Source organism: Eumetopias jubatus, unplaced genomic scaffold (genome assembly GCF_037043125.1).
Source record: "Eumetopias jubatus isolate StellerSeaLion01/CBP00866 unplaced genomic scaffold, mEumJub1_p1.0 scaffold_4, whole genome shotgun sequence".
In the NCBI taxonomy this organism is placed as follows: Eukaryota; Metazoa; Chordata; class Mammalia; order Carnivora; family Otariidae; genus Eumetopias; species Eumetopias jubatus.
Window position 1 is genome coordinate 86,839,969 of NW_028274810.1, and position 23,655 is coordinate 86,863,623.

General features: G+C 43.2%; 1 protein-coding gene across 4 annotated transcripts in view; it reads right to left on the reverse strand.

Annotated features, from left to right (window-relative positions):
• WDTC1 (WD and tetratricopeptide repeats 1) overlaps window positions 1-21,139 on the reverse strand; it is a 64,756-nt gene extending 43,617 nt beyond the window's left edge. For 2 of the 4 annotated variants that reach the window (XM_028113733.2, XM_028113734.2), the window contains exons 1-2: window positions 20,847-21,139; window positions 593-740 (exon numbers count right to left, since the gene is read on the reverse strand). In XM_028113733.2, the coding sequence (XP_027969534.1) occupies window positions 593-640 (48 nt within the window). In that variant the 5' untranslated portion in view covers window positions 641-740; window positions 20,847-21,139. Of the gene's footprint in view, window positions 1-592; window positions 741-9,651; window positions 9,799-20,846 lie in introns of those variants that run through there. The other 2 variants (XM_028113732.2, XM_088022544.1) reach the window with 2 other exon arrangements.
• Window positions 21,140-23,655: the final 2,516 nt, after the last annotated feature.

Genomic DNA, 23,655 nt, shown 5'->3' on the forward strand with positions numbered 1-23,655 from the left:
TAAATCCCTGTGCTCCTTTACTGCAGGTTTCCCTGACAAACCCTGGGCTACCTTGCTAAATGAACTTGACTGCCTGGTCATTCATTCATTGCACAGAATGTACAAACTGTACAGGTCAGGTGCAAGAGACCCTTAAAGAAAAGAAGAAAGAGTCTAAGCTGAACTGGGACTAAGACTCTTCCAGGTTCTGTTACATGTACAACTTAGCAGCTGGAGCAACATGAAGACGCCACATTTTCTCCTGCCACAGCACCCCTCATAAACCTAAATATGCACACACAGTTGTGTACGCACACACAATTGTGTACGCACATGCACAGCACACTGATGACTCCCTTTCCTCATCAGCTTTCATTAATTTCAGCAGCCCAGGTACAAAGCACTGGGACAGAGGAGTCTCCATGAATTCTATGTTCTTGGGCAAAAGAAGATGGGAGTTAAGAGACCTTGATTCTAGACCTGGGTCTGCCACTAAGTAGCTGTGTGACTTCAGGCAAATCACTGACTTCAGACCTCAGTTTCTTCAGATGTAAAATGAATCTGTTAGGAAGAAAGGACCTCATGCTCTTGTTCAAAGGTCTAAGGTGCTTACCTTGATCTGCCTACGGATGAGGTCTCTAGTTATGTTGACTTTTGCCATCTTCTCTTAATGGATTCAACAGCAGGAAGCTATAGAAGGATCTTCAGGACCCTTGAGCATTCCAGCCAAGCCCAGGTCCACAAGACACACATTTAATTACCTGGGGGGAAAAAACCATCAAACCTTGAGGGATAGAATAAAGTGGATTCAGAGCCCTGGTTCTACCTCTAAAACAGTCCACCAGTCTACCTAGTGAACTGGCTATTGCCTATGATTTATGACACGGTGGGCTGGCCCTGCTGCATAGTGTTGAAGAACCTTTGGAAGATGAAAAGGGTAGGATGAGGGAGACAATGACTCAGAGCCACAGAAAGTATTGGAACAAACACTGAAGGAGTCATGTATGCTTCACCAGAAAATGGAGGGTTGAATAGGAGTATGAAGGAAGATGGGAACATATCCTGAAAATAAGAACAAGGCATGTAGCAAGAAAGATGTCAAGTTTCACTTGTTCAGTATGCATCTGTGGCAATTATGCATTAATTATACTTTGAATCCTTGACCCTCATCTTGGCTCTCCCCAAAACCAAATCAGTATCACAGAAAGCACTCAACCCTCTAATAGATTCACAAAATCAAAGGGTGGACAGGAAAGGTAAAGGTGATCATGTCTAAAATCCAATCTGATAAAGAAATCCCTCTTCATTATCCTGGTAGGCAGGCTTTCAGTCTCACCTCTTGAAGCAACTCCTTTGTTATAAACTTTGATGGTTAGAAAAACCTACTAATTTCATTTATGATAACTTACCATAAGAAAATGCAAAATACAAGAAACACACAAGTTCTATACCCAAGCATATTCATCACAGATTTTGTTTTTATTTTATTTTTTTATCTTAAGTAGGCTCCACACCCAACCTGGGGCTCAAGCTCAGGACCCCGAGATCAAGAGTTGCATGTTCTACTAACCAGGTACCCCCATCACTGATTTTGTAAAAACAAAAAAATTAAAAGGACCAAAATTTCCAATGACAGACGAATGGCTAAACAATGTAAAGCCATTTGATACTAAGCAGCATTAGAAATGTTACTTATAGGGGCTCCTGGGTGGCTCAGTCATTAAGCCTCTGCCTTTAGCTCAGATCATGATCCTGGGGTCCTGGGATCGAGCCCAACATAGGGCTCCCTGCTCAGCGAGAGGCCTGCTTCTTCCTCTCCCGCTCCCCCTGCTTGTGTTCCCTCTCACTGTCTGTCCCTGTCAAATAAATAAAAATTTAAAAATAAAAAAAATGCTACTTATAAAGGAAAAATGCTTGTTTATATGATAACATGATGCTTTTTCAATAAATACTATTATCAAAGCTATGTTTAAAAAAGGAAATATAAATGGGGTGCCTGGGTGGCTCAGTCGGTTAAGTGTCTGCTTTTGGCTCAGGTCATGATCCCAGGATCTAGTCTCGCATCGGGCTCCCTGCTCGGTGGGGAGCCTGCTTCTCCCTCTCCACTGCTTGTGTTCTCTCGAATTCTCTCACTCTCTCACAAATAATATAAATAAATAAAAACAAAATCTTTAAAAAATAAATAAAAAAAGGGGGGTGCCTGGGTGGCTCAGTTGGTTGAGCATCTGCCTTCAGCTCAGGTCATGATCCCTGGTTCCTGGGATCAAGCCCCGCATCAGGCTCCTTGCTCAGCAGGGAACCTGCTTCTCCCTCTCCCTTGCCCCCTACCCCCTACTCTTGCTCTCTCTCTCACTCTCTATCTCAAATAAATATTTAAAAAAATGAAATAAATAAAAAAGGAAATATAATAATAGCCATCTCTGAATAGTAGTGTGACTGATTTTTTTCCTTCTGTTTGTGATACTTGCAATTCTTTTCTACAAAAGCACGTTAATATTGCAATCAGAAAAAAAAGAAATGCCAGAGGAAAAAAAAACCACTAGGCTTTCAAAGAAAGTTCTGCCTCCTGTTATTTCCAACTTTTGGTCCTGATTCCACCACTGAAGCCGCACAGGAAGTTTAGTCTTTCTTCCCCATTATGGACCTTTGTGCTGTGACGATGGCTTCCAGGGCCCACCAAGCCTTTCTGCCAACCCTCCCAAGCCAGCAGAATTCCCAAGACCACTTCTGGATCTCCTGGCCCCGGTTTTCCATCAGCTGCCCTCCTACAGATTCCTAGCACACCCTCCTGAAATCATATTCTCTCCACCTGATCTGTAAGCAGACTCCTTTTCCTTTGGCATTTACTCACAAAAGAAACTGTATACACTATGTTATTGCAAATTTTTTTCTTTAGCGTTAGGCACACAGTAGGACAGTAAGAATCTTGCCACCTGATTAGATGTTCCCATTCAGCCCAAGTTCTTTGGGGCTTATGCCTCCATGATCTATTTTGGGACCATAAGTTCTTAAAAGGGCAAGAGCCTTCCCCACAATGTGGAAGACATCCAGCATTGCATCTTAGCATTACCAGGGAGATATGAAAGTCACTGGCACTGTTTAGGATCACAAAACCTGTGAACATGAAGAACACCTAGGGATGCCAACTGGGAACAACTATGGTTTCATGATAACTTTCCCAGGGGTCTTGGGCCACCAAATTAAAAATGTGAATTTAGACAAATTGGCATGAAGTAACACCGGCCTGCAAATATGTTTATGTCCCTGGTTTGTAATATAATGGTCAACCCCCCCCCAAAAAAACCAACAATAATTTCCCCCACAATCACCAAGAATATAGGGTGAGATTTATCATAACAGAAAGAACACCAAAGTCAGTGAGTACATCTGGTAATAAGTAAGCTATGTGGCCTTAGTCAAGTCTCGATCTCTCCACATAGGCTCTCATTCCTGTGTCTCATAGGCACAGGAACAACTAGAACACACACTGAAGGGGCCATATATGCCTTACCAGAAAAAGGCCCATATGCTTCACCCCCAACACCCTTTTTCTTGGAAGACTACTAAAAAGGTCAAATGAAATAATGTAGGTGCAACGTTTTTTCTTTAATTTTATTTTTAAAAGAATATAAATACTATGATCAACTAATCTTCGACAAAGCAGGAAAGAATATCCAATGGAAAAAAGACAGTCTTTTCAACAAATGGTGTTGGGAAAGCTGGACAGCCACATGCAGAAGAATGAAACTGGACCATTTCCTTACACCACACACAAAAATAGACTTGAAACAGATGAAAGACCTAAATGTGAGACAGGATCCATCAAAATCCTAGAGAACACAACCAGCAACCTCTGTGACCTTGGCCACAGCTAGACACATCTCCACAGGGCAAGGGAAACAAAGGCAAAAATGAACTATTGGGATTTCATCAAGATAAAAAGTTTTGCACAGCAAAAGAAACAGACAACAAAACCAAAAGACAACCGACAGAATGGGAGAAGATATTTGCAAATGACATATCAGAGAAAGGGCTAGCATCCAAAATCTATAAAGAACTTATCAAACTCAGGCGCCTGGGTGGCTCAGTCGTTAAGCGTCTTAATTGGGATCTGGAATCAAAGAATCAGAGGACCACAAAGTGTCCATGCTGGCAGCAAGGTGTGGCTAGAGTGGCCAGTAAAGCCCAGTCAGCTGGTGGTAGTAGTGTAAGCTGTATAAGCGGCAGCAGTGACCTCATGGTTTGGTTCTGTGAATGATTTTGGCTGAGAGTCCTGGCTGCTACCCAATTTCCTTTGTTCTAGCCCATTCTTCAAGCCTGGCTTTGTGGCTTTCCCTGATATTTTGTGAGTTTCCCTAATAACCTTTCAAAAATCAGCCAGAGTTGGTTTCTGTTGCTTACAGCTACAAATCCTGATACAGAGGAACCCTCTCAGATGACACTCAAGCTGAAATATGAATAACAAGAACTCACAAAGAACTTGGGGAGGGAACTTCTGAGGAGAGAGAACCACCACTGTTAAGGGTGCAGGGGAAGACCGGTTCAAAAGTTTGTACGGTGGATGTTATTACTATCATCATCTTACAGAAGAGGAAACAGAGTCATGGACATGAAACAATTTTCACAATGTCACACAGGTAATAAGTGAGGATGTGGCAGGGACTCAAACTCAGAGCTGTATATACACTCTTAACTACTTTGTATGTGTGTAAATTACTAGGGTACATAATTTCCTAGAGTAATGATCAGTATGACAATCCACCATAAGAGTCAACTAAATTGTTACTACTCATTCATTAATTTTCTTAAAGCATTAACTGGGTTTGTACCAAGTACCAGGCACTGTGCTAGACATAGAGGAATACTGACTGCGATGAAAGACATAGCATCTAAGAAAGCAGACAATCAAAAATCAAAGGCAAGGGACTTTGGCTAAGATAGGTGTGTGCTTAGAAAAACTAAAAGGAACGGGGCGCCTGGGTGGCTCAGTCGGTTGAGCGACTGCCTTCGGCTCAGGTCATGATCCTGGAGTCCCTGGATCGAGTCCCACATCGGGCTCCCTGCTCAGCGGGGAGTCTGCTTCTCCCTCTGACCCTCTTCCCTCTCGTGCTCTCTATCTCTCATTCTCTCTCTCTCTCAAATAAATAAAATCTTTAAAAAAAAAAAAAAGAAAAACTAAAAGGAACAAAAGAAGGAAAAAGCAAAGAAAGCAGACCAAAACCAAAAACAAAAAACTACCCTCACTAAAAGTCAGGTAAATGGTAAAATGGAAAGTGGGATTTAAAACAGTATCAGACTGGAGACAGAGGTTTAAAAATCAAAATGTCAAATTTAAAACAACTGCTGCTCAGTTATTTTGGTGAACATTTCTGTTCCCATCCTGAGAAGAAATGGTAGCACACCAGCAGATAGCTCATTCTAGAGCACAGCCCACCTTCACCCCCCTTTCAGGCAACACGGATTCAGTGCCTTCCACAAACTTTTGTAGGCAGGCAAGCATAACTGGAAACCCTTCTAAGTAGAGATTATTTAACAGGTTCACATTAGGAGGGAAATACCTCCAAATCTATAAGGGGCATAATTAGTTTCATACTTTGATTCCAAAGTCTCTCAAACACAAATAAATCAATAAAGGAATAGTTATTTGAATATGAGATTTAATCACAGTCAAATTTTTTTTAAAAAAGATTTTATTTATTTGACAGAGAGAGAGAGAGAGACAGTGAGAGAGGGAACACAAGCAGGGGGAGTGGGAGAGGGAGAAGCAGGCTTCCCGCCGAGCAGGGAGCCCGATGCGGGGCTCGATCCCAGGACCCTGGGATCATGACCTGAGCCAAAGGCAGACACTTAACGACTGAGCTACCCAGGCGCCCCAATCACAGTCAAATTTGAAAAGCATTATTTTAAGGAGTGTTCTGGAACAGTCAATTCTATAGAACAAAGAGAACTCACAGATATAGAATGACATGATGGAGACATTTGGAATTGAAGAAAGGAAGTTATATATTTATGATTAAACACCAGAAAAGACTACATCAAGGGGATTTCTATCTCTGGTGCAGTATGCAAATTATATGTTCAGTTCTGTTGAGATGCAAAAGACTGAAATAAGTGAGTTCAAGAATCCATAAGATAACATTTTCAATGCCTATTATGCCAGCACCACACTCGACTTTGAAAATACAGCAAAGAACAAGCCAAACACAGACCCTTCTCTTCAAGAGCAAACAACATAGTTGTCATGAATTGAGTATCAATGGCACCAAGGCTATTGTGACCATAACACCGTAGATGGACTGAAAAAAGCTAATTTAACCAAATGACCAAAATTAACAGCGAGGACAGTAAATTCAGAAGGAATAGGAATAAATTAAATCTTATTTATACTCATTTATCATACATCTTAGAAGAAAGCACAAAAATGACAGTGGGGGAAACAAACTAAACATATGGCAGGAGAGCAAGAAAGGAGACATGGAAATCACTAGCAAAAAACCAGGACTGTAACAGACCACAAGCAACTTTTTTTTTTAAAAAGATTTTATTTATTTATTTTACAGAGATATAAGGAGAGCAGGAACACAAGCAGGAGGAGTGGGAGAGGGAGAAGCAGGCTTCCTGCCAAGCAGGGAACCCGATGTGGGGCTCGATCCCAGGACCCTGGGATCATGACCTGAGCCGAAGGCAGACGCTTAACGACTGAGCCACCCAGGCGCCCCCACAAGCAAATTTTAATGTGTATTCTTCATTCTAAGGATAACACGGTGAACTGAGTATACCCTTATGTTCGCCCTTAAAGCTCTAATGACACTGAGGGCTAATTTGCAGAACATGAAAGCTCAGTAAAAAATCTCTGTAGCTAAAGTACAAAGGTTTAGGAATGGCAGCTGCTGTCACTGAGGATACTGCAGGCCTACTCTAGTTGACACTCAATAAAAGGAGGGAGAAGGAAGCCAGTTTCTGGGAGTTGGGAATATGAAAAATATAAAAATGCCTAAGGCACAGGGGAAAACATATAACATAGTGTTATAAAGAAAATACGAACTGCCATGCATAGGATACTCCTCCCAAAATGTATTCTATAATCCTAGAGCCTAAAATGCCTATCATGTCGCCACTTAACCCTATCCCTTCCACAAACTCTACAAACTTTTAACTCAGGCTACTGGGAAACTTTTCCATAGGCAGATCTCTGTATTACAAAGGAAGTTAATAAGAAAATTCAATTAACAGCTCAACTTGGAGGAATTAATCTACTTCATAATGCAAAGGGTACCAGTAATATAATAGCCTGAGGTTAACAAGCCTTGTAGAACAAAGTACACCTGGCAAAGATTACTCACCTGGAACCAAAGATTGAATGGTACTTAATCCAAATAAACACGAGGAACCATCCATTTCGGGTGTGCCATAGTCCTTATTTGGGTTCCGGTTAATGTAGCAGAAAGGGAAGCAGACTTAAAATACTTAGGCACTTGGGCCTGAAGTCCAGCCCCCTCACTGTACCAATTAGTACCTACTTAGGCAAGTTACTTAAAACTTTTTGAGTTTCAATTTCCTCATGTGTAATATGGGGATGCTCATCTACTTCAACTGGCTGTTGAAGTAGATGGAATAAATGGTAAAATATGTATGAAGATACAAAATAGTACCTGGATTACAGTAAATGCTCAACAGAAGTTATTAGCCAAATCTGAACTCTAGTAAGACTTGAGAGCTCCTGATCTATGCTCAGTGGCATGGTTACAACATTTCTCCCTTACTTCCTTTCCTACCAGAGCAACAAAGCTGACACTGGGAATTCCATTGTAGGGTGGTGAGGCACAGAGAGTGGGATGACGTTCTCACTTCTGCTGGCTTAGAATTGCAAGATCAGGAGGAAAAAGGTGACTTTGTTAAAAACAAAGGAACTCCATTCAACAGGGTGTATGAGAAGGGTTATACAGGATTATTCACAATAGCTAAAAGGCGGAAACCCAAATGTCCATCAGCTGATGAATGGACTAACAAAATGTGGTATATCTATACAATGGAATATTATCTGGCCGTAATAAGCAGTGATGTGCTGATATGTGTCACAACATGGATGAATCTTGGAAGACATTATGCTGAATGAGAGAAGGCCACATGTCGTATACAGGTTTCTCCTGCTATCCAAAAGTAAAGCGTTCCTATGAAACCTATCCTAAGCTGCAATGACATAAAGTGAAGAAGCAATTACCATTAGTTTATATGGAAAATTTTTTGAGCTTTCCCAGACCCCAAAAATAACCTCTCTTAGGCTTTTCTGATACCATCTTGCTAACGGATGAACAAAATAAATGAAGATAAAGCACAAAGGCTCACAGACACAGTTCAAGGCTATGGTGGCTTGACGCTGAGTGTAGTTCCCAGGGGAGAGGCTGGGAGGTGCCACCCTCACTGCTTCTCTAATGGGCTCACTGCAAAACAAATGCTGACCATGATATCTGATTTTCACCCTTTTCATAAAAGCAAAAATCCTCTTTGGATTTCCTTTGGTAGCAAAAAAAGGTGCTGATGTAGGTCTTTCGTAAAAGTGAAATGGCATAATGTGAACTTTCAAGAATCAAGGGATGCCTATGATTCCACTTACATGCAATGCCCAGGATAGGCAAATCTATAGGAATAGAAAGATTTGTGGTTCTTCGGGGCTGGAGAGATGGGGTATAGAGTAGTGATAGCTAAAGGGTATGTGTTTCCCCCCTTTTTTTTTAACTGAAGTGAAACTCACATAACTATTTTAAAAAGTGTACAATTCAGTGGTATTTAGTACACTCACAATGTTACACAACCACAACCTCTAGGTAACTCCAAAACATTTCCATTGCACCAAAAGAAAACCTCATACTTATTAAGTAATCAGTCCCTCTTCCTTCCTCCCCCCAGTATCTGGCAACCACCAATTAACTTTCTGCTAATTAACATCTATGAATTTACCTATTCTAGATTTTTCATATAAATAAAATCCTACAATATGTGGCCTTTTGTGACTGGCTTCTTTCACTTAGCATAATATTTTGAGGTCCACCCATATAGCACGTATCAGTACTTCGTTCCTTTCTATGGCTGAATACCATTTCATTGCACTGCTATATCACATAGTGTTTATCCATTCAAAGGTTGGCTGTTGTGAATAGTGCTATGAACATTCGTATACAAGTATCTGTTTGACCACCTGTTTTCAATTCTTTTGTGTATATACCTTGGAGTGGAACTGCTGAGTCGTATGGTAATTCTATGTTTAACTTTTTGAGGAATTGCCAAACTGTTTTCCATAGCCACTGCACCATTTTACAATTTCAGCAGCAATGTACAAGATTCCAATTTCTCCACATCCTTACCAATACTTGTTTTTTTTTTAAAAAAATATTTATAGCTATCCTAGTGGGTATGAAGTGATATCTCATTGTGGTTTGATGTTTATTTTTGACGTGATGAAGATGTCCTAAAATTGACTGGTGATTGTTGCACATGTCTGTGAGAGTATTAAAAACCACTGAATTGTACACTTTAAATGGGTGAACTGTATGGTATGTGAATTATATCCCAATGAAGTTATTATATTTTTTAAAAGGAACTACTGATACAGGTAACAATACGGATGAATCTCAGATTCTGAGCAAAAGAAGCCAGACATAAAAAAGTACATACTTGGGGGTGCCTGGGTGGCTCAGTTGGTTGAGTATCTGACTCTTGATTTCAGCTCATGTTGTGATCTCAGGGTCGTGAGACTGAGCCCCATGTCGGGCTGTGTTCAGCGTGTGGAGTCAGCATGTCCCTCTCCCTCTGCTCCTCCCTGGCTCGTGTTCTTTCTCTAATAAATAAGTAAAATCTTAAAAAAAAAAAGTACATACTGTATGATTCCATTTACATTTGACTCGAACAACACACGTTTAAACTATGTGGGTCCACTTAATACATGGATTCTTTTCAATAAATACAGTATAGTACTGTAAATGTATTTTCTCTTCCTTATGATTTTAATAAAATTTTCTCTTCTCTAGCTTACTTTATTATAAGAATACAGTCTATAATACTTAAAATATGTGTCAATTGTTATTAGTAAGGCTTATGGTCAACAGTAGGCTATTAGTAGCTAAGTTTTCAGGGAGTCAAAAGTTATATGTGAATTTCTGACTGCATGGGGGGTGCAGGGTTGGTGCCCCTAACCCCCACATTGTTCAAGAGTCAAATGTATATGAAGTTCTAGAATAGGCAAAAATGCTGTAAAAAAAAAAAAAGTGTTGCCTGGGTGCATGGAGACTGACAAATAAAGGACACCTGAGAACTTTCTAGAGTGATAGAAAGGTTCTATGTAGTGATGGGGGTATGGTTACATGGGTATTGGGGATATGGGTTACGAGTATATCCATTTGTCAAAACTGCAAAATCAAGATTAATGAATTTTAGGGCACCTGGGCGGCTCTGTCATTAAGCGTCTGCCTTCGGCTCGGTCATGACCCCAGGGTCCTGGGATCAAGTCCCGCATCGGGCTCCCTGCTCCGTGGGAAGCCTGCTTCTCCCTCTCCCACTCCCCCTGTGTGTGTTCCTGCTCTTGCTAGCTCTGTCAAATAAATAAATTCTTAAAAAAAAAAGACTAATGAATTTTAATACTTGTAAATTTTACTTAAAAAATAGAATGGAGGTGGAAAGCACAGGAGGTATAGATAAAATAAGAATGGCAGAATGTTGAGTTATTGAAATAGGATGACAGATATATGGGGGGTTCAATATGCTGTTTACTTTGTATATATTCGGAATTCTAATAAAGTCCTTTAAAAAAAAAAGATTTATTTTCGAGAGAGAGAGAGAGAGAGAGAGAGAGAGAGAGAGAGAGAGTGCACGAACAGGAGGGGCAGAGGAAGAGAGAATCTCAGACTCCGTGCTGAGTGTAGAGCCTGATGCAGGGCATGATCTCATGACCCTGAGGTCATGACTTGAGCCAAAACCAAGACTTAGATGCTTAACTGTGCCACTTAGGTGCCCCTCTAATAAAGTCCTTTTAAAAATTCGGGGCGGGGTGCCTGGGTGGCTCAGTTGGTTAAGCGACTGCCTTCAGCTCAGGTCATGATCCTGGAGTCCCTGGATTGAGTCCCACATCGGGCTCCCTGCTCGGCAGGGAGTCTGCTTCTCCCCCTGACCCTCTTCCCTCTTGTGCTATCTCTCATTCTCTCTCTCTTGAATAAATAAATAAAATCTTAAAAAAAAAAAATAAAATAAATAAAAATTCGGGGCGCCTGGGTGGCTCAGTTGTTAAGTGTCTGCCTTCAGCTTGGGTAATGGTCCCAGGGTCCTGGAATCGAGCCCCGTATCAGGCTCCCTGCTCAGCGGGAAGCCTGCTTCTCCCTCTGCCTCTCCCTCTGCTTGTGTTCCCTTTCTCGCTGTGTCTCTGTCAAATAAATAAATAAAATTAAAAAAAAATAAAAATCTTTCCTATTACAGAGTTATTCAAAACATGGAAGATTGATTAATGAAATAGAAAACCATTAATCATATGTAGTTTAAAAAAATCAGGTTTAAGACATATCTATGGCCATCTTAGACTTGGAGAAAACAAAAACAAAAACAAAAAGTGTTACCTATCTACAATGTTATAACAAGAAGGATATGAATTGGGGGTTGTTTGGTTGGCTCAATCAGTTAAGCGGCTGCCTTCCACGCAGGTCATGATCCCAGGGTCCCGGGATCGAGTCCCACATCAGGCTCCCTGCTTGGCGGGGAGCCTGCTTCTCCCTCTGTCTGCCACTCCCCCTGCTTGTGCTCTCTCTGACAAATAAATATAATCTTTAAACAAAGAAAGGGGACGCCTGGGTGGCTCAGTTGGTTAAGCATCTACCTTTGCTCAGGTCCTGATCCCAGGGTCCTGGGATCGAGTCCTGCATCGGGCTCCTTGCTCAGCGGGGAGCCTGCTTCTCCCTCTGCCTCTGCCCCCTGCCCCACTTGTGTGCTCGCTCTCTCAAATAAACAAATAAAATCTTTAAAAAAAATTAAATAAATAAAGAAAGAAAGGATATGCATCAGGGCGCCTGGGTGGCTCAGTCAGTTAAGCCTCTGACTTCAGCTCAGGTCATGATCCCAGGGTCCTGGGATTGAGCCCCATGTGCATTCAGGGAGCCTGCTTCTCCCTCTCCCTCTGCCCCTCCCCCTGCTTGTACTTTCTCAAATAAAATCTTAAAAAAAAAAAAAAAGGATATGCAACAAAAATGTGTCAGTGGTCTTCTCTCTGGTAAGATAACAGGTGATACATATATATATTTTTTCTCTTCCTCTGTACTTTCCAAGTATTCTATTGTGAACATTTATTGTTTTTATAATAATATAGAGATAGCCATTAGGAACCTGCTTCGAACTGAAAGAAACCCGTCTGAATCTGGCTCTACTATACACTAGGTTGTATGATCTTGGGTAAAATTATTTACCTTTAAGTTCCTAGGTTTTTGGTTTTTTGTTTTTTACCTGCCGTGTAGGTATATGTAATAATTTCTACCCCATAGTGTTACTGGGAACATTAATGAGACAATGCATTATAAAACACTTAGCAAACACCTGGCATGTGGTAAATGCTCAAGAAATACTGGCTATTTTTGGGCGCCTGGGTGGCTCAAATGGATAAGCGTCTGCCTTCGGCTCAGGTCATGATCCCAGGGTCCTGGGATCGAGTCCCGCATCAGGCTCCCTGCTCAAGTGCAGAGCCTGCTTCTCCCTCTCCCTCTGCTTGTGCTCTTCTGTCTATCTCTCTGTCAAATAAATAAATAAAATCTTTAAAAAAAAAAAGAAATACTGGCTATTTTTTATGAAGATATGAAGATAGTAACAGCACCTACCTCAGAATTGTTGTGAGGATTATATGGGATAACTGGCACACTGTAAATACTTAATCAATGTGAGTGACAATATTATTTGCAGTAAGAAAAAACTGTTTAAGAAAAACCTCCCCTCGGAGCGCCTGGGTGGCTCAGTCGTTAAGCATCTGCCTTCGGCTCAGGTCATGATCCCAGGGTCCTGGGATCGAGCCCCACATCGGGCTCCCTGCTCAGTGGGAAGCCTGCTTCTCCCTCTCCCACTCCCCCTGCTTGTGTTCCCTCTCTCACTGTCTCTCTCTGTGAAATAAATAAAATCTTAAAAAAAAAAAAAAAACCTATAAAGAAAAGCCTCCTCTCGGCGGGGTGCCTGGGTGGCTCAGTCTGTTAAGTGTCTGACTCGACTTCGGCTCAGGTCACGATCTCAGGGTCATGAGATCAAGCCCCATGTGGGGTTCCACACTGAGCATGGAGCCTGCTTAAGGTTCTCTCTACCTCTCCTGTCCCTCCCCGCCCCTCTCTCCCTCTCGGAAGGAAGGAAGGAAGGAAGGAAGGAAGGAAGGAAGGAAGGAAGGAAAGAAAGAAAGAAAGAAAGAAAGAAAGAAAGAAAGAAAGAAAGAAAGAAAGAAAGAAAGAAAGAAAGAAAGAAAGAAAGAAAAAGAAAGAAAAAGGCCTCCTCTCAAAAGGTTAAACATAGAGTCACCATACAAAATTTCACTCCTAGGTATAACCCAAGAAAAATGAAAAACATAAGTCTACATAAAAACTCATAAATGAATGTTCATAGCCCCAAGAAGAAACAACCCAAATGTCCACCAATGGATAAATGTCCATAAATGGTTAAGTAAAATGTGATATATCCATATAATGGAATATTAACCAGCTATAAAAAGGAATGAAGCACTAATTCATGCTACAACAGGGATGAAACTTGAAAACATCGTTATTTGAAAGAAGTCACAAAAGGCCACATATTATATGAATCCATTTATATGAAATGTCAAGAACAGCAAAAGCTACAGAGACGGAAAGGAGATTAATGGTTGCTTGGAATTGAGGAAGAAGCTGGGATTGATTGGGGTGGTGGTGATAGCTAAAGGGTATGGGTTTCTTTGGGGCATGATGAAAATATTCTGGAATTAGATAGTGGTGATGGTTGCACAACTTTCTAGATATATTAAAAAGGGCAGAATTGTATACATTAAAAGGGTAAACCTTATAGCATATGAATTATACCTCAATTTTAAAGAAGAAAAGTCCCCAAACCCTTTTCTTCTTTCCTCTACCTCAAAATCAGAACTTATGAAAATTTAGTCTCACCCTTTCCTTTGTCTGTCTCCTGCCTTGAACTATAACTATTTCTGTGGCTTCTCTTTTCTTTAAAAGACTAAAAGCATCCTGAGGGCCAGCTCTTCATCTGATTCATCTACTGACCCTCCTAGGTCTCTAATACGGGCTTAGCAGGTGCCAAGAAGTACGTGCTGAATGAATGATAGCATGACTATCTTGCATACATACAGTGCTTTGAACTTTACAACAATCCTGTGAGGAAGCTAGAAATAATCATCCCTTAACAAGGGAGAACTGAAGCACAGTGCTATGCAGTACTGAGGAATAAGGACTGGTCCAGGATCTAGGGTCTTGTGCTCCAGGCAAGCCTCTGCCTCTAACTGGCTGAAAGACCCTGTATGAGGCATTTCACTCTCTCAAACTATTTCCCCAGGTGTAAAATGAGAGGTAGACTTTGAGATGAGTTACAAAACCTCTTCCAATGCTGCTATCCCATGATTCTAAGGACACACTGCTAGGAGAAGTAGAGTGGAGATGAAACCCCAATCATCTGTATTCTTTTTCCTCTGAACATTATGCCTCTCACTGCAGAGATGACCCCAACAAGAGTGACCACTGGCCCTCTTTCAACATTCTGAATTATGCAAAAGATGTACGCAAGTTTCCTTTCACTCTATTTGCAGTGGTTTACCTACTGGAGCAATCCTATAGGAGAGAAAAAAATGCACTTCCAAAGCATAAAGGTCATTGGAAATAGCATAGTAAAATAGAGTTGGGCACTGGAGTCCAACAGACCTAAGGTTCAAATCCCAGTTCTGCCACCTATTTTCTGTGTGACCGCATTTCTAAACCTCAGCTTCCTAATCTGCAAAACAAGGACGATAATGTCTACTTTCACAGAATGAAGAGCCACACATGTAAAATGCCTGATACCAAGCCTGGTAAAAATATTTGGTGAACATTCAAAGCATTTCCTAAGTGTTACCTGACAGATTCCTTATAAACCTATGAGGCAGGTACTATTATTAACCTCACTTTACAGATGAAGGATCTGAGGTGCAGAGAAGTTAATTTGCCTCAAGTTACAGTTATTAAATGGAGAGTCAAACTACATAGTTTAATTCTAAGACCCAGGTCACTAGCCACTAAAAAATAGTTACTATCTTTTTTTTTTTTAAGATTTTATTTATTCATTTGCGAGAGAGACAGAGAGAGAACAAGCAGGGGGAGAGGCAGAGAGGGAGAGGGAGAAGCAGACTCCTGCGGAGCAAGGAGCCTGATGTGGGACTCGATCCCAGGACCCTGGGATCATGACCTGAGCCAAAGGCAGACACTTTACCATCTGAGCCACCCAGGCGCCCAATAGTTACTATCTTTAATCAGATCATGTGCAAGCAGTCTTACCTAAAAGAAGCTCTTAGCATTCCTTAAATTTAAGCTAAGGAATCAAAATCACCTTGACTCTGCCAGTTTCAAACAAATTTCCTGAGTTATTTCAGGGTCATGGACTAAGTTGGCACAAGGACAGCATCTGGGAAAGGTTTGGTTGGTAGGATAGGCCCATCAGCAAAACATCTTTGGAAAAGTTCTTTGCCATCTTTGAGGCGCCTGGCTCAATGGACTAAAGCTTTCCCTGTGGAAGTCTATCCTAAGAAATGCTTCACTTTGTGGGAAAATCTGGATGAAAACTCACCTCGATGGCTTCTCTACATGAATGGGTTCTGTATTGCCATTCATGCTTTGTGAAAAATTTTTCTTGATGTTTCAGAACACTGCTTTTCAGTGATTACAGCTAATTTATCTGCTTTCTCCTAGGGCCACAATTACCTAAAGGTAGTGAAAGGGAACAGAAAGAGGAAAGGGAGCATACTTTGATAATGTTGTCCTCTCTCACTGTATTTATGAACATCTGCAGTCTTGGATTTTGCCTTTAACTTGCAGCTTTCCAAATTCTGCCACAATTCAAAGTATGTCTCATAGGGAAGCCTTTGAAGTTTCACCCTCTAACTTTCCTCCTAGCAGAGAGGTTAAGGAAAACTAAGCCAATCAGTGTGGAAATGCTTCCTTTCCAATTCAATTGCAGCTGTGTTACATCCAGATGTCTGACTCAAGAAGGAACCAGATAGGGCACCTGGGAGGCTCAGTCGTTAAGCGTCTGCCTTCGGCTCAGGTCATGATCCCAAGGTCCTGGGATCGAGTCCCCCATCAGGCTCCCTGCTCTCCCTCTCCCACTCCCACTGCTTGTGTTCCTGCTCTCGCTATCTCTGTCTCTGTCAAATAAATAAAATCTTTAAAAATAAATAAATAAATAGTATTAAAAAAAAAAAAGGAATCAGGTAAGCTACCGGCACCCAAATACTCAGGTCTCAACTGTTGAAACTCCAAGACCAGAAATGCCTGACTCATTCTAAGAAAGGCTCTCTAAAGGTACATGGAGAAGCAGTTTTGTGCTTTGTGAAAATAGAATCTGGGGGTTATGAACAAGGAAGGCGCCTGGGTGGCTCAGTTGGTTAAGCAACTGCCTTTGGCTCAGGTCATGATCCTGGAGTCCCGGGATCGAGTCCCGTCTCTCTCTGACCCTCTTCCCTCTCATGCTCTCTCTCTCAAATAAATAAATAAAATCTTTAAAATAAAAAAAAAGAACAAGGATAAAATTTTGCCACCATCCCAAAAGCCCCTGGATAGCTACCTGGTCTGATCCTGCTCTGCCCAACTCCCCAAGAAAATGGGGTTAATACCTTCCCAGATGGCTACAGGGAGGATTAACGGTTATTATTCTTGGCATCCAGCTCTATCATAGCTCTAGAAATTGTGACCTTGTTCATTCTAAAATAAGACATTAAATATAAAAATGCAAACAATGATCCCTGAATCTGACTCTGTAATAGGGTGAGGACTTTTTTCCACAAGGCCTCTGACACTACCTCCTATACTCCAACCTATTGGCTGAACCCTCCTCTTATTCAGGCCTCAAGTTTTTAAGGTATTAGTCACTAATGCCACAAAGCCCTTCAAAGAGTTGGCAGCTATTACAAATAATACAAAGAATGAACCCCAGAATTCTCAGGGTGTGTCAGGCCTGAATTCACCCTAAAGAAACAAAGCAGTACCCCTTTACCCCAAACCTGGGCTCTCAAGGGCAATCAGTGAGGTCTAGTGAAAAGTGTATATTACATCATGTAGTACTCATAAACCCACTGTAAGGAAGGTACTATCAAAAACGTCATTTCACACATGAGGAAATATAGTCTAGAGAGGACACACAATTTACCCTAGTTACACAGCTAAGAAGGTACAAAGGTTCAACTATCAGTCCTACTACTAGCTGTGTAAACTACAGGTTAGTTGTTTTGTTTTTTTAACTTTCTGGAGCCTCAGTTTCCTCATTTGTAAAGTGGGGATAGATAATGAGGGATGTCTGCATGGCTCAGCTGGCTAAGTGTCTGCCTTTGGCTCAGGTCATGATCCCAGGGTCCTGGAATCAAGTCCCACATTGGGCTCCTTGCTCAGCGGGGAGCCTGCTTCTCCCTCTGCCTACTGCCCCCCGCTTGTGTTCTCTGACAAATAAATAAATAAATACATACATAAAGTGGGGATAATGATAATTCCTACCTTATAGGGGATCTAAGGATTAAATGAAATATTGTAGGAAAAGTGTCTAACAAGTGCCTGGCACACAGTAAAATATGCAATATGGGTTAATTTTTTCACAGATCAATATGACAGGAGTTTGACATCATTTCCATGTAATAATAGGGTTTAAAATACTGAAAGACTACTTAGTCCAATTACCTACATTAAGTATGAACTCCTCTACCAAATCCTTGATAAGAAATGGCAAAGCCTTGGGCGCCTGGGTGGCTCAGTTGGTTAAGCGACTGCCTTCGGCTCAGGTCATGATCCTGGAGTCCCTGGATCGAGTCCCGCATCGGGCTCCCTGCTCGGCAGGGAGTCTGCTTCTCCCTCTGACCCTCTTCCTGCTCGTGCTCTCTATCTCTCAAATAAATAAATAAAATACTTAAAAAAAAAAAGGAAAAAGAAATGGCAAAGCCTCTGCTTGAATACACTCATTCCCTCACAAGGTGGCCCATTTTCCTTTTAGAAAGCCAAATTCTCAAAAAAAAAAAAAAAAAAAAGTCAAATTCTCTACCAAGCCAATGTATCCCCTCTTGGAATTTCCATCCCTTGATCCTAGTGCTGCTTTCCAGAATCACAAAGAGAAAGTCCAGTTCCCTTTCTACATGACAGTTCTTCAAGTACTTGAAGGCAGGTATCGTGTTCCCCCAGGCTCTTAGCTTTGGTCCTTTCAACTCTTCATGTATCAGAGCCCCAAAGGAGATAGGCCCTGGTTGGAATTCTAAATCTTTCCCATATTTGCAGTGTGACCTTAAGCAAGTTATTTAACCTCTCTGTACTCTATCTTCATAGGTATAATAGGGAAAATGATTTTTGCCTCACAGAGCAGTTATGAGTACTAAATTAGATAAAGTAAAATACTAGCTAGTACACAGCCCAACATATACCAGGCCCTCAAGAAATGTCAGTCACTTTTTAGAATGTATTCTAATTAGTAAATATCTATCAAAGTTAGCCATAATTAAATGTAACACCAAGGAATTGGTTTCTGATGCAACTTGCCAAGGGTTGTGCTTTTGAAGCCAAGGAGTTATGTGAGTCTCTCTGCAATGGCAGCCCAAAGATAAAGTGGAATCCAGAAAGTTAAGGATGAAAGAAGAAAGGAATCAGGATCATTCAATCAGTGACCCAAAAGAAAGGTAAGTATCACCATATTACATGTTGTTTATGTTTCCTTCTTTGAGACCCAGGACTGCACATGTGGGCCACATTCCCTAATTCAAAAAGGAGAGAAGAAAATATTTAGAAAATAATTTAAAAACTATTGAAGCCATAGTTCTGGGTCTTTGCAGCAGTTGGCCCCTCAAAGTCCAAAGATATTTAGCAGAGGGCTTTAAGATTTTCAGTTGTATCCTTCCAGGTCCTGAAGTCTAGGTGTGTGAAAAAACCCTAATATGATGTCCCATGAGTCACTACTGAGTTCCTTCCAGCCAGAAAATTTGTCAGCTGCATGACAACTCTAAAATCTCCAAGTGGCAAATCGCCAATGTTAATACCATCACCATAATCATTACACGTATTCTCTTTCTTTCAATAACTGCAAGAGAAGGAGTCTCAGGCAGAAATATGAATTGTTGTTATATTATTCTTCAGAGTTGACCCAAAGCACTGCTTCTACAGATTGACAGGTGGCTTGAACCTAAGTGCCCCCAAAGAGGTCAAAATACCCCAGTATTAAAGCAGCAGGAACACAAACTATGGCAGAAAAGGTTTTTCCATCTGCCAATGAAACACAACAACCTGCAATGAAGATGCATTGTTAAGTCTCAAGAGTCAGCCCAAACGAGCCTTTCTAGTTACTCCCTGGTCTGTGCTAGAGGATCCAGTTATTATACTCAGCAAAGTTTCAATTCAATCCAGAAATAGCCTTAAGTAGTTCCTTCATTTAGTGAAGACACTAGCCACTCAGGAGGGACTGTAAGGTACAGAAAAGCTTCGTTAAGACCACTGGGCATACCTGTGCCCTAGGCAAAGATTTCATAATGTCTTTGAGTCTGGTGGTGTCTGAACAGTTTCTTCTCAAAACTGTTTAAGGCTTTGTTAAAAGGGAACGCTTAACTGCCACTTTACCCTGATCATCTACCCCATCCTTGGGAAGAATGGGGAAGTTATAGACACCCTATCAGGTTTCTAAATTCAAACTTAAGAGGAAAACTTTAAAGTTGCTCTACCACTACCTCAGTAAGTTTTTTTTAAAAGTCACAGAAGAAAAGGACTTTGAGGAAAATAGTCAAATTAGGCAGTTAGACTTTAGTCATTAAGTCCTGATACCTCTTTTCTAGAGACCCTGGTGGTACACCTACAGAGGAGAGTCAGAGGTCACTAATCAAATTCAATCTGGCTGGCAAGGGGGCGTCCCACTGCAGCTTTCAGTGTGACAAGAATTGTATCTTGCTGGTTCACAGTCTCTCTCTTCTATTCTACACTTCCTATTTCCCGTTGAAGTGGGTACTGAATAGCCCATTCCCAAGTAAAGGCCCTCTGTAAGGGCGTTACAGTCACATGGTGGGAACACCTTAGCAGAGTTCAGCTTGGTGCCAGGATGGGCCACTGAAGGCATCTGCGGCTGCAAGAAACCTGGCCACGGACGGACAGACACACACGCACACACACACACTCTCTCTCTCAGAGAAAGAGAGCGGGAGAGCGAGCGAGAGAGAGCGCGAGAGCGAGAGCGAGCGAGACAGAGCGAGAGCAGGAGAGCAGGAAACTAAGAGAGCAGGTCAGGTCAACGTAGCCCTCCCGGCATTTCCACCTGCCCCCTTCTTCCTGAGACCGGCGCCAGATCAGATGTCAAACAAAAACTCCGCAAAAAAGTCCCGTGATGGGACGACTTCCACCTCTCCCTCGGCAAAGCCTCCCTGGACTCCCAGAGCCTCCCCCACCACCCAGGTCCCGGCCAGCCCTCCATCCCCACCCCGCCCCCGGCCCACTCTGCCCTTCGCCCCAGCGAGGCCTGCCCCCTCTCGGGACACCTCGGAGCCCCAAGGCTGGCGGCCTCAGGCCGCCGGGCCGGCAGGACTGCGGCCGGCCCAGAGCGGGCGGCCCGTGTGCCGGGACTGCGGGAACCGGTTCTCGCTTCGGCGCCCGGCGAGGGCAGGGGGCGGTGGCTACCAGTACCTGTCAGGCCTCTTCCCAGGACCAGCGGCGGCGCAACTTCAGGAGCCCATGTCCGTCCGGGGGGCCCGGCCCCTCTCCCGGGAGCGGGGGGGCGCGGATCCCGGGGAGGGGGCTGGGGGGCCCGGGCAGTTCTAGCCCCTTCCCATGCTCCCCGCCCGGCGCCTGGCCGGGGCCGGACAGCGCCTCCGCCCGCCCCTGCGCACCGCCTCACACCCGCGCTCACACACACTCACACTCCCTCGCGCGCTCTCACACACGCACTCCCCTCCCTCCTCCTCCTCTGTTTATCTCCTCCAGCTGTCTGGGGAGCCAGGAGGAGCCCAGCACCGCGCCTGCGCCACGCAGTCTCCGCCCCCGCCCCGCGCTTCACAGCCGGCGGCTACGCTACGGAGAGAGCGTCCGGCGGTTTCCAGAATGGCTAGCCGGGCCCCTCCCCCGCCCCGCGCGCCCGGTCAACGTCTGCTGCCGGCGGTGCCTACTAACCTGCTAGTGGGGGAGCCCCGCACCGCCGCAACCAATCCGCTCCTGCGCTCGTCGGACCCGCAGCCAGTGGGCAGGCGGGAAAGCCGGGCTAAGCCCCGGGGCATCCTGGGAGTCGTAGTTTTTCCCCGTGGAAGAGCTCCTGCCCAGCGGGCTCACCCCGCCCAGTTGCCATTAGTTACCCTGACGCACCTCCCACCTCACATCCAAGGAAAATGCTCTCTCACGTTGCTTCTGGGCACCCCTAACACTCACCCATTGCCCCTCAGAGCCCGACACAGTCTCCTAAGAGCCTCACCAAGACATCCTCAGATCCCCTGAATTGGCAGACTTAGGCTGGGACCCCCCAATCCCCCAAGGCCGAGCTTCGTCTTACTCTTTCCTGCCCTGGGGGGCTGCTGAGTGGCACATTCCTCACTCTTGCTCCTGGACCTGAAGAAAGAGGATAAAAGGTAATCAGTCCTACAACCGAGTGGCTTGGAGGGGAGCCAATCACACACTATGGAAGCCCTCAGGCTGACCGAAAGAGAGACGAGGTCCTTCTGAGATTAACTGGTGGAAACTAACACTACTGATCCCCCCTTCTAAGGAAGAGGCTGGAAAATTGAGAAGACACCGTCCTCTCTTAAGGAAGTTCCCAAGGTGACAAGGGAGGCATCATGCCTAACTTGGGAAGACAGAGACCAGGCCCCACCCATGAGGTGCCTCAGGCCAGAAAAAGAAATTGTCATCATCTTTTGAGAATGGAAACTTGTCACTCACCCGTAGGGTGGGTGTCATTTGTCAGATAATAATAATTCGCTTTTATTTAGTATTTACTATGTCACCACTGTATTGAGTACAATTTCTTAGATACTCTTACTATCTGTGTTTCACGGAAAAGAAAGCTGACGCACAAAGAAATTAAAAGCAACTTGCCCCGGGTCACATAGCTGACAAGGAACCAAACGGATTCAAACCTAGATCTGCATTACTACAGAGTCTGAGCTTTTGGACACTGCCTGTCCCTCCCGTGAGAACCGGGAGGCGCCTACATACATGTCTAGCATCCATAGTGTTTGTTCCATGTTTGTCACTACATGAGTTGCTTTTTTCCTGCTTCTGCTCACATCAAGTGTATAAATTAGTCTGTGAGCTACCAAAGGGTGATTTCTTCCCATTTGGAGGAATTAGAACCTACTTGTGAATTCAGCTTTGTGAAATGCTTTTCTCCTATAAATGTGGGTCATTCTTCCTGATCTCTCCCCCACAGATGTTCACTGAATATAAAATATCATAAACATTGGGACTAGAAGAAAGCTGAGATTATCTATCCATAGCTCTCCAAGCTCAGTCTGAAACCCTGGCTAGGGTCACTGGTTCAATTAAATTGAAAAATAACTAACATGGGGCACCTGGGTGGCTCAGTCTGTTAAGCATATGCCCATCGTCCTGGGGATTGAGCCTCGCGTCAGGCTCCCAGCTGAGCAGGGAGCCTGCTTCTCCCTCTCCAGCTCCACCACCCCCACCCCCGCTTGTGTTCCTTCTCTCGCTGTCTCTTGTCAAATAAATAAAATCTTAAGAAAAAGAACATATATGGAGCATTTACCATGAGAGGTAAGTTCTTATCAGTGAATTAAACAATCCTCACAAATCTCATAGTTAAGAAGTGTCACAGCTGGGATTCAAACCCAGATTATTTGAATCCAGAATTCCCATTTTAAGCCCTTACTCTATGCTGGCAATGTCACAGAGGCTCTTAGAAATACCAACAGAGAGGGCGTCTGGGTGGCTCAGTTGGTTAAGCGACTGCCTTTGGCTCAGGTCATGATCCTGGAGTCCTGGGATTGTGTCCCACATCGGGGCTCCCTGCTCAGCGGGGAGTCTGCTTCTCCCTGACCCTCCCCCCTCTCATGCTCTTTATCTCATTCTCTTTCTCAAATAAAATCTTAAAAAAAAAAAAAACCAACAGAGAAGTATGGGTGATATGTCTGTGGCTCCTAGCATAGTCTTTGACACATAGTAGACAGTAATTGTTGGCAGAATGAACTTTTGTTGGTAAGGAATAGATGATAGTGATGTGGTTTTGGAATACAGGTGAGGTTCGGTGGGGTGAGGTCCGCAGCCAACGACCAAGAAAGAATTCTTGAGACGTCTTTGGTGCAAAGTGGTGGTTTTATTAAAGCACGGAGAGAGGGCCTGTGGGAAGAAAGAGCTACTACACAGGGGTAGTGAGGAGTAGCTGATTATATACTTGGGAGTTGGGGGAAGTAAGGAAAAGGGAGGTTTCAAAAGAACTTTCATATGCTAAAGAGGACGGACCTACAAGATACCTACAAGATACCCGAGG